The 10,000-nt window shown below is 55.7% G+C and overlaps 2 protein-coding genes across 2 annotated transcripts in view; both read right to left on the bottom strand.

Moving 5' to 3' along the window:
* The window catches only part of LOC308155362 (uncharacterized protein), a 3,584-nt gene extending 382 nt beyond the window's left edge, over positions 1 to 3,202 (bottom strand). Inside the window, exons 1-3 of the mRNA XM_080528674.1 lie at positions 1,668 to 3,202; positions 1,271 to 1,341; positions 59 to 231 (exon numbers count right to left, since the gene is read on the bottom strand). Of these exons, the coding sequence (XP_080384800.1) occupies positions 77 to 231; positions 1,271 to 1,341; positions 1,668 to 3,190 (1,749 nt within the window). The 5' untranslated portion in view covers positions 3,191 to 3,202 and the 3' untranslated portion in view covers positions 59 to 76. The remainder of the gene's footprint in view (positions 1 to 58; positions 232 to 1,270; positions 1,342 to 1,667) is intronic.
* A 69-nt stretch (positions 3,203 to 3,271) lies between these two features.
* Positions 3,272 to 10,000, bottom strand: part of igsf9a (immunoglobulin superfamily, member 9a) — a gene marked incomplete at both ends in the record, with an annotated part of 21,431 nt that continues 14,702 nt past the window's right edge. The window contains 5 exon segments of the mRNA XM_080529704.1: positions 3,272 to 5,111; positions 6,036 to 6,072; positions 6,929 to 7,102; positions 8,109 to 8,193; positions 9,294 to 9,511. Coding sequence (XP_080385830.1) covers positions 3,272 to 5,111; positions 6,036 to 6,072; positions 6,929 to 7,102; positions 8,109 to 8,193; positions 9,294 to 9,511 — 2,354 coding nt within the window.

The following is a 10,000-nucleotide window of genomic DNA, read 5'->3' as shown; positions in this document are numbered from 1 at the left end:
GTAAACACAGATAATCACACGTTAGCCAACGGGGGGAGGTTAGCGGACCTGACCTGACCTGATGGCCGGGCCTGGGTCAGAACAGAACTGTGTCCGGCTCCACGTAGCGGTCGGCCAGATCGCGCCCCCTGATGTACGCAGACTCTTTCAGGGCCTCGCTGGAGAGGTGCATGCTGGGAACGCTGAGGTGGTGGGGGTCTGTCTTCATCAGGCTCACCGAGGGGGACCCCGCTACGACAGGAGACACAGGTCAGACAGGTCAACACGACAGAAAAAGACAAGTTCTAACGTGACAGTGCTAGAGCTACTTTGATCAACTCTACTACTGCAAAAGGTAAATCCAAGTAAGATTAAATCAAATATCCAAATATCTTAAATCAAGGCGATATAATATGGTTGTTTTTTGTATGACAGCACTAGTTTAAAGATGTATTTTATGTAAGTAAAGTAAGTCTTGGCAAGTGTTTATTTCCTGTTGTGTCTGTCTGACTTCCTGTCTGTAAAATCTGTAAAGCGTCCTTGGGTTTGAGAAAGGCGTTATTTAAAACCAAGTTATTATATATATATATATATATATATATAATAATAATAATAATAATTAGTATTATTATTATTAAATGAAAATGTCCTGTTCTGTTGGCAGAATGTCGCCATTCCATAGCTTTTCATGTCTTTGAGAGCTGACTTTTTGCACTTTGATCCACTCAACTACTGGATGTACAGCTGCTAACAAGAAGGCTAACACAAGGCAGGCAGACAGGCAGACGGAGACGTGTTAAAGCAAGTGTCAGCTCTCTCACCTCCTCCAAGCGCCTTCTTTGGTGTTCTCTAAAAAGCTACAGTGCTCGAAAGAACCCCTGCACTAAAGATCAATTACTGTATGTACAGCCTCTAACAGGAAAGGCCTATCCAAAAAGACAGGTACGGACGTGTTAAAGCAAGTGTAAGCTCTCTCACCTCCTCCAAGCGCAGTTCTCTAAAAAGCTACAGTGCTCGAAAGAACCACTGCACTAAAAATCAATTACTGTATGTACAGCCTCTAACAGGAAAGGCCTATCCAAAAAGACAGGTACGGACGTGTTAAAGCAAGTGTAAGCTCTCTCATCTGCGCCGCCCAGGTGGTTGGTAGTCTTATCTAAAGCAGCAGTGCTAGAAGAATCAATGTACTAGAGCTCAATTACTTACTATGTACAGCTTCTAGCAGGAAGAAGGCTAACACAGACATTTCGGGTAAGGGAGAGTTGTTAAAAAAGCATGTGAGTTCTCTCACCTCTCTCTCTCAGGTCTTGTTCGTCGGCGGTGTCCCACTCATAATTCTCATCCACCGAGGAGGCCTTTCTCCTGGAGGAGAGAGACACATCCCGACACCACGGACACCACGGGTAAGAACACGTGAACACGCAAACAAGGCAGAGAGTTCTTTTAATGCAGTGGTTCTCAAACCTCTCCTCGGGGACCACCAGCCGTTCCACATATTTGATCTGTTCCACCACCAGCGCACCTGATTCAACTAATCAAGTACCAAGTAAATTATGATTTGTACTTGATTAGTTGAATCAGGTGTGCTGGTGGTGGAACAGATCAAATATGTGGAGCGGCTGGGGGTCCCAGAGGAGGAGAGGTTTGAGAACCACTGGGTTACACAGGAGTGCAATAGAAGGACTCACCTTTTCCCCGAGTCCGTTTCACGCAGGTCTGTCTCCTCCCTGACGTCCTGGCTCTCCTCTACGGTCTCCGGTGAGCTGGTGAGGGTCGGCGACAGACAGAGGGACAGGCGTCCTCCGGGGGGGGGCTCCAGACTGCCCCTGCCGCTGCTAGCATAGCTGCAGTAGCTCCCCCCTGAGTCAGGCACCTCCCCGTGGCCCCCCCCCATTTCCACCGCCCCCGCCTCCTCTCTCTCCACCTCCACCTCCTTCTCCTTCTCCACCTCACCTCCTTCCTTCTCTTCTGCCCTCTCCTGGGGGGGTGGGGGGTGAGGGTTGTTGTGGTGGTTGTTGTGGTTGTTGTGGTTGTGGTGGTGGGGCGAGGGCATACAGGGCCAGCTGTAGCCCCTGAGCAGGGAGGGCGGTAGAGGTAGAGGTTGAGGTGGAGGTGTTGGTGGAGGTCCGGCTGGAGCTCTCCAGCCCGGGGGGGAGGGCTGTCTCTGGGGCTCCCTGTGGCCTGGCCCCCCTCCAGGCCTGTTTCGGGGGAGGGTGGTGGCTCCTCCTCCAGGCCTGTTTCGGGGGAGGGTGGAGGCTCCTCCCCCGAGGGAGGTCCCTGCCGCCTTCAGGGCCTCCGTGTGCTGCACGGACCTCAGGGCCTCCTGGTAGGTGATTGGCCAGCGCGAGGCGTCCGGGAAGACGGACACCGCCGGTCTGCGGAGGAGGAGGAGGTCTGGGCGGGGGGGAGAGGAGGAGGCGGTGGGAGGATTGGGAGGACTGGGAGGACTGGGAGGACTGGGAGGACTGGGAGGACTGGGAGGGACCACGGGCGTCTGGGAGAGTCTCTGCGATGGCGGCTGCGATGGCGGAAACCCGCTCGGAGGAGGAGGAGGAGAGTCCCGAGATAGGGGCGGGACCACGGAGGAGGGGTGGGGGTGGGGAAAGGGAAGCGGCTCTGTGTGGGGGGCCTCTCTGGGGGGGGTCTGCAGCAAGGCAGGGGTACTTCGGGTCGGGGGGAGGAGGGAGGAGTCCGGTGGGCGGAAGGCGAACGGAGAGGAGGAGGAGGAGGAGGAGGAGGAGAGGAGGAAGTCCTCCTGGCTGAGGGAGTCCACCCAGGCCGAGGGAGTCAGGAAGTTGTCGCCCCCCCGGGGGGAGTTGTCGCTGCGCCTCCTCCTGGAGTCCAGACTGCGGCTGCGCTGGAGGGTGTTGCTCCAGGGCTCCTCGCTGACGCCCACCTCCTCCTCCTCTCTCGGGACCGGCCTCCCCCTTGCAGGCTGAGAGGAGGAGAAGGAGGAGGAGGAGGGTGTTCTATCCGGCCTCCTGCGCCTCCTCTCGGCCTCTTCTCTGGAGGACACCGCCGGAGACCCCGGACTCAGACAGAAGCTGTTGAACCTCATACGGTCCATTGGTGGGAGTCCTTGGTCTCTGACAGCCAACGGGGATGCCCCGTACCCCTGGGGAAGGGTGTGTCTCTGGTGCACCGCGGCGGCGGCGGGGGGGCTTCTTCCGGAAGGATCCTCCTCCTCCTCCTCAGGCTCGTCCACACTCATCTCGACATAGTGTCCTCCGTGATCCTCCTCCGATGTGACCTCCTCCTCCTCCCCCACCACCCTCCCTCCTCCTGACCCCCACGGGTCAACGTGGCTCTCGTTGCCGTGGCAAAGGGGGGGCCGAGGAAGTGACGATGATGAGGTGACGACGATAGGGTAACTCCTGTTGCCACGGCAACCGTCCCTCCCCCTCCTGCTCATTGTTGAGATGTCGTGACGACCTTTCTGCCCCCAGTCCACCTCTCCCACCTCTACCACCTGCGATCTCTGCAGTAGGGGGGGGGGGGCTGCGGAGATGTCAGGGTTGTAACTTGTTGCGATCGAGTGATTGCTCGCTGTTCCCTCACACCTGAGAGGCTGTTGGGGTGTTATATAGGGCACAGCAGCGGCGGGGGGGAGGGGAGGGGGGAGGAACTGGGTGAGTGCAGAGGAGCCAGGATAGCGGCTCTCGGAGGGCAGAGGGGGTGGAGGGGGGGACTGTGGGGGTCCCGGGGGGGGTACCAGGCTGGTCACGGAGGTGAGGGGGCTGGAGTCCCAGGGGATATAGGTCGGGGGGGGGGAGGCGGGGCTCCTTAGCAGGGTTCTACTGTTGTTGTTGTTGGCCTGGAGGAGGTTACTGTGTGGGTAGATGGTGTGGTTGTCCTGCGGTTTCCATACGGGCTCCTTCTCGACGGCCTCTCTCCTCCTCTCCTCCTCCTCCTCCTCTTCCTCCCAGCCCGGTCTCTCTCTTCTCCCCTCTCCGATCGCGACCTTCCTCTCCAGTGTGTACTTCCATACGGGGAGCTCCTTCTCTACGGCCTCTCTCCTCCTCTCCCTCTCTTCCTCCTCCTCCTCCTCTTCCTGTTCCTCCCAGCCCGGCCTCTCTCTCCTCCACTCTCCTCCCAGGGTGGGGGTGTTCCTCTCCAGGGTGTACTTGCGTAGCTCCCTCTCCAGGCCCTCCCTCTCGCGGGCCAGCTTCAGACACATGCTCAGGTTGCCCGCCTCCCTCTCGTGCTCCATCTGCAGCACCAGGGTGCTGCTGGTCGAGTACGCCGGCGGATGCTGTCCACCTCCGCCCCTCTTCAGGGACCCAGGGTGGTAGCCAGGGTGGTGGTACCCAGGGTTGAAGCTCTCTCTCTGGGGGTAAGAAGTCTCGGGGGTGCAGCAGGTGGTGCTGGTGGTGGCGGTGCTGCTGTCTAAGAACAGGCTGCTGTGGTCCAGCGGTACACCACCTCCACCTCCGCCTCCGCCTCCACCGCAGCCCTGCTCCTCATCGTCCAAGTAGAAGCACCCGTGGAGGGAGAGGTGCTTAGCCATGGTCTTTACGCGGCCCTCGGCGGCGGAGGAGTGGGGGTTAGGGCTGTCTGGGGGGTCCCCACCACCCCCACCGCCGCAGGGAGGGAGGTCCACGGAGAGGACGAAGGGAGGCTCCCTCGTCGTCTTCTTCTTCTTCTCCGTCCTCTCCGAGCGCAGGGACGCGGAGCGCTGGATGCCGCCGGAAATCCGCGGAAGGAAGTCGTCGTCTTTGTCTTTCCTCCTCGGGGTCCTCTCGGTGTGGGGGGGGTGGTGGTGGGGGGGGGCGGCGAAGCGTCCGTCCGGGCCTCGGGAGATGAGCTCCAGCTGGGTGGTGGGTGCTGGGGAGGAGGAGGGGGAGAGGGAGAGGGCCCGGGTGAGGTGGTGGTGAGTCCTCCTGGGGAGGGTGGAGTGGTGATGAGGCGGGTCGGGGGGGGGTAGGTGCTGGTGCTGGTGGTGGTGGTGGCGGTGGTTCCGGTAGTCGCTGTGCTGCTGGCCGGAGGAGGGAGGACGGCCTGACTGGGAGGAGGAGGAGGAAGAGGGGGAGGAGGAGGAGGAGGAAGAGGAGGGGGAGCTGGGATAGTGGGGGTGGGGGTGGAGGAGCTTCTGCTTCAGGACGCTGTCAGGCGTGCCAGTTAGAGATCCACTTCTGAGAGGGGGAGAGAGAGAGACAGAGAGGGAGAGAGGGAGAGAGAGGGAGGGAGGGCGGAGGAGGGAGAGAGGGAGGGAGGGAGAGGGAGGGGGGGAGAGAGAGGGGGGGGGAGGGAGGGAGAGAGAGAGAGGGGGAGAGAGAGAGGGGGAGACGGAGAGAGAGAGAGAGAGGGAGAGAAAGAGAGAGGGGGAAAGAGAGGGAGGGAGGGAGAGAGAGAGAGAGAGAGGGGGAGAGAGAGAGAGGGGTGAGGGAGGGAGAGAGGGAGAGAGACAGAGAAGGAGAGGGAGAGAAAGGGAGAGAGAGAGGGAGAGGTAGAGAAAGAGAGGGGGAGAGAGAGGGAGAGAGAGGTAGAGGAAGAAAGAGAGAGAGAGAGGGAGAGAGAGAGGGAGAGAGAGGGAGAGAGAGGGAGGGAGGGAGAGAGAGAGGGAGAGAGAGGGAGAGAAAGAGAGGGGGAGAGAGAGGTAGAGAGAGGTAGAGGAAGAAAGAGAGAGAGAGGAGAGGGAGAGGTAGAGGTAGAGAAAGAGAGAGAGTGAGAGGGAGGTAGAGAGAGGTAGAGGAAGAAAGAGAGAAAGAGAGAGAGGGAGAGGGAGAGGGAGAGAGAGAAAGCGGGAGAGAGAGGTAAAAAGAGAGAGAGGGAGAAGTAGAAAAAGAGAGAGAGAGGGAGAGAGAGAGAGGTAGAGAGAGAGGGAGAGAGAGAGAGGTAGAGAGAGAGGGAGAGAGAGAGAAAGAGAGAGAGGGAGAGAGACAAGAGAAAAATGGTTGTGAGGGGAGAACAGAACCCACTTTAGATAGACACGTTGCCCTTTAGAACTCTCCAGGGTAGAACGAACGGTGCATTAACAAAACCTATTCATAGACAATCTGGTGAAAATGCCAATGAGGAGGGAGAGGGATTGGATGACAGTGTAAAGGGGTACTTACATGGAGGGGGGTCTTTTATAGATGGCAAGAGCGAGATCTGAAATGGGGAGGGAGGGAGGGGGGGACGGGGAGGAGGGAGGGAGGGAGGGAAGGGGGGGAGTTATGAATCACTATGACAGGATCAAGTTGAAAACAATATTATGAAACACAAAAGTTTTTCTTTATGAAACAGAAAAAGAGCCACAGGGCAACGCCACCCAGCCACGTCCCTGAGGTAATTATACTACGTCCATTAATCAACAGGCTAATGAGAAACGACTCTAATTAGCGGCTAACGTATATGACATTAATATCTTTTACCGCTGAGGGAACACGGAAGCGGACGGCGGATCTACAGCGGATCCATGATTTATGGCGCCGATCGAAGAGTGGATCCAATATTTAGTTGAATCCATATCCGTCCTTTCTCATTAGTCTTTTCGGCTAGCGGCTGTGCTGCAGGAGGTAGAGCCGGCCGGCACTAATGATCACAAGGTTCGTCAGAGATCGGCGGTTCGAACCCCGGGCTGGCCACGTGTCGAAGTGTCCTTGGGCCTAGACACTGAACCCGCAAATTGCTCCCAATGAGTGAGCGGGCCGGCCGGCGCCTTGCCATGGTAGCTTGGCCGCCATTGGTGTGAGTGTGTGAACGGGTGAATGAGAGGCCGTTGTAAAGGAACGCTTTGGAATAAGGCGCTATATAAGTCTGTTTACCATACTAGTTGAATCCATATCCAGATACACAGGACAGTGTGTACTGTACTGTCTCGGATAAAGTAAGTAGCCTTGAGAAACCGATGGTTCTCGAGCCTCCAGGGGGGGAATGTCCCTCCTGTAATTCGTAATTGTAAATCACTTTGGGATTAAAAGCGTCTGCAAAAAAAAAAAAAAAACGACGAAGATGATGTTCTCACCCTCTGTCCTCTTCCTCCTGCGCTGGCCTCTCTTGCGGCTGATGAGGCAGGCGGTGGCGAGGACCAGGAGGAGGGCCAGGCACAGGCAGGCCACGCCCCCCACCACCACGCCCACCGGCAGGGGCGGAGCCACGACCTCCAGGAGGCGGGAGCTGGCCGGGTACATGTCCATCCCTGTGATGTCACACCGGAACCAGAACACCAGGATTAGAATCAGTGTGCAGGGGGCAGACACACATCAGACACCCTGACTAAGACTGGGTTCTGTATGCGTGTGTGTGTGTGTGTTTGTGTGTGTGTGGGGGGGGGTATGTGTGTGTGTGTGGGTGGGTGGCATGTGCGCACACACACACACGCACACAGACACAACACACACTCAGACACACACACACACGGGAGGTTTATCTAACAACAGGGTCCTTGTCTAATATCTGTCCTTGTCTCATATCTGTCCTTGTCTCATATCTGTCCTTGTCTCATATCTGTCCTTGTTTAATATCTGTCCTTGTCTCATATCTGTCCTTGTCTCATATCTGTCCTTGTTTAATATCTGTCCTTGTGTCTCATATCTGTCCTTGTCTCATATCTGTCCTTGTTTAATATCTGTCCTTGTGTCTCATATCTGTCCTTGTCTCATATATGTCCTTGTCTCATATCTGTCCTTGTTTAATATCTGTCCTTGTCTCATATCTGTCCTTGTCTCACATCTGTCCTTGTCTCATATCTGTCCTTGTCTCACATCTGTCCTTGTCTCATATCTGTCCTTGTCTCATATCTGTCCTTGTCTCATATCTGTCCTTGTGTCTCATATCTGTCCTTGTCTCATATCTGTCCTTGTCTCATATCTGTCCTTGTGTCTCATATCTGTCCTTGTCTCATATCTGTCCTTGTCTCATATCTGTCCTTGTCTCATATCTGTCCGCACCGTTTCAAATGATGTCCATATCACGTTAATGATCGGACAATCTCGGACAACAAACATTTATTTTTACTCTTGTGAGAATTTATTAGCAGAGGAAATTCATCAGTCAGACCGCTAATGGAGCTGGACCACTAATCCTGTTCTGGGTCTGTACTACGGGGTGAGGGGGGGTGGGTGAGGTGAGGGGGGGAGGGGGAGGGGGAGGTGAGGGGGGGAGGGGGAGGGGGAGGGAGGGGGGGGGGGGGCACAAACACTAACCGACAGTAGAGATGTTGACTGATGGACCGGGCTCACTCAGCAACTCCCCTCTCCGGGACAGCAGCCGCAGCTCGTACACACAGTCCTGCACACACACACACACACACACACATGCACGCATGCACACACACACATGCACACACACATGCACGCAGACACACATGCACACACACATGCACACACACGCACACGCACACGCACACGTGCACACGCACACACACACACACACACATGCACACACACATGCACACAGACACACATGCACACACACATGCACGCACACACACACACGCACACACGCACACACGCATGCACACACACATGCACGCACACACACACACATGCACACACACACACACATGCACACACATGCGCACACACACACATGCACACACACACGCACGCACACACACGCACGCACACACACATGCACGCACACACACATGCACACGCACACACACACATGCACGCACACGCACACACACATGCAGGCACACACACACACATGCACACACACACACAGAGGGAGAGAGTTTGTGTTTAGCACACACGCACACACATAAACTCACACACACGCACGCACACACACACACACACAGAGGAAGAGAGAGAGAGAGAGAGAGAGAGAGAGAGGGAGAGAGGGAGGGAGGGAGGGGGGGGGGGATGAAACCACACTTTGTCAACATGGGATTACGCCTGCAATGCTAAACAGGCTCATCTGAATTCAGATTGGAAGGAAGAAGAGAGGGAGGGAGAGAAGAGAGGGAGAGGGGGAGAGAGAGAGGGAGAGAGAGAAGAGAGGGAGGGAGGGAGAGAGAAAGAAGAGAGGGAGGGAGAGAAGAGAGGGAGAGGGGGGGAGAGAGAGGGAGAGAGAGAAGAGAGGGAGGGAGGGAGAGAGAAAGAAGAGAGGGAGGGAGAGAAGAGAGGGAGAGAGAGAAGAGAGGGAGAGGGGGGGAGAGAGAGGGAGAGAGAGAAGAGAGGGAGAGAGAGAGGAGTGGAAGGATACAGAGGATAGACAGATGACACAGTAGCTTCCATGAGAGGGGGGGGCATGAGAGAGAGGGGGGGGGGCTTCCTCTCAGCAGAGGGGGGGGGCAACACAGATCAGAGTCTCTCTGCGTCAGAGGAGGTGAAGTGTGATTGGTCCCCCGAGGGAGAGGGACCGCTGTGATTGGCCGACCGTACCTTCTGCAGGCCCAGGACCACCGTGGAGCTCCGATTGGCCCCGATCCCCTCGTCCAGGTTAAACCACGCCCCTTCCCCGGCGCGCGATTGGAGGACGAAGCCTGTGACAGGCGAGGAAGTCGCCGGGGGGGGGGACCACTCCAGGACGACGCCTGCTGAGCTCTGATTGGCTGTCAGCGAGCCGGGAGGCTCCAGTCTCATGTCGGTGGGGGGCAGCTCTGATGGCGAGAGAGAGAAATAATTGATCCCCCGTGTTAATCAGATTGGCTTGTGAGGAAATGAGATTAGGGGGCTGAGACTCTCTCTCTCTCCCTAACGCTCGACCTTGAGGGTCTGGGGACAGCGTCCGATTCTCCAAGGCAGACAGAGACGATGGACAGCAGCAACACACTGCAGGAAGTCAATCATAAGTAATATTAATGTAATAATGATAATAACTTTTATTTGAAGAGCACTTTTCCTGCAAACGTTGCAGCTCAAAGTGCTTATAAATATAAGCACTTTATATATATAATATAATATAATATAAATATATAAGTAAGATGAAATATCTTAAATCAGGGCGATATGTGCTTGCTTTCTTTGTTAGACTGCACTAGTTTTTTGGGTTTAAGTTGAGTTTATTTTTTAAGATAGTTAAGATATAGTTTAAGATTAATTAAGGTTAATTAATTTTGGCAACTGAAATGTCCCTGTTCTGTCGGCAG

This window comes from Nansenia antarctica, assembly GCF_963989245.1.
Source record: "Nansenia antarctica genome assembly, chromosome: 4".
Classification (NCBI taxonomy): domain Eukaryota; kingdom Metazoa; phylum Chordata; class Actinopteri; order Argentiniformes; family Microstomatidae; genus Nansenia; species Nansenia antarctica.
The sequence above is the reverse complement of the archived record's forward strand: the minus strand, read 5'-3'. Positions and strand labels throughout refer to the sequence as shown.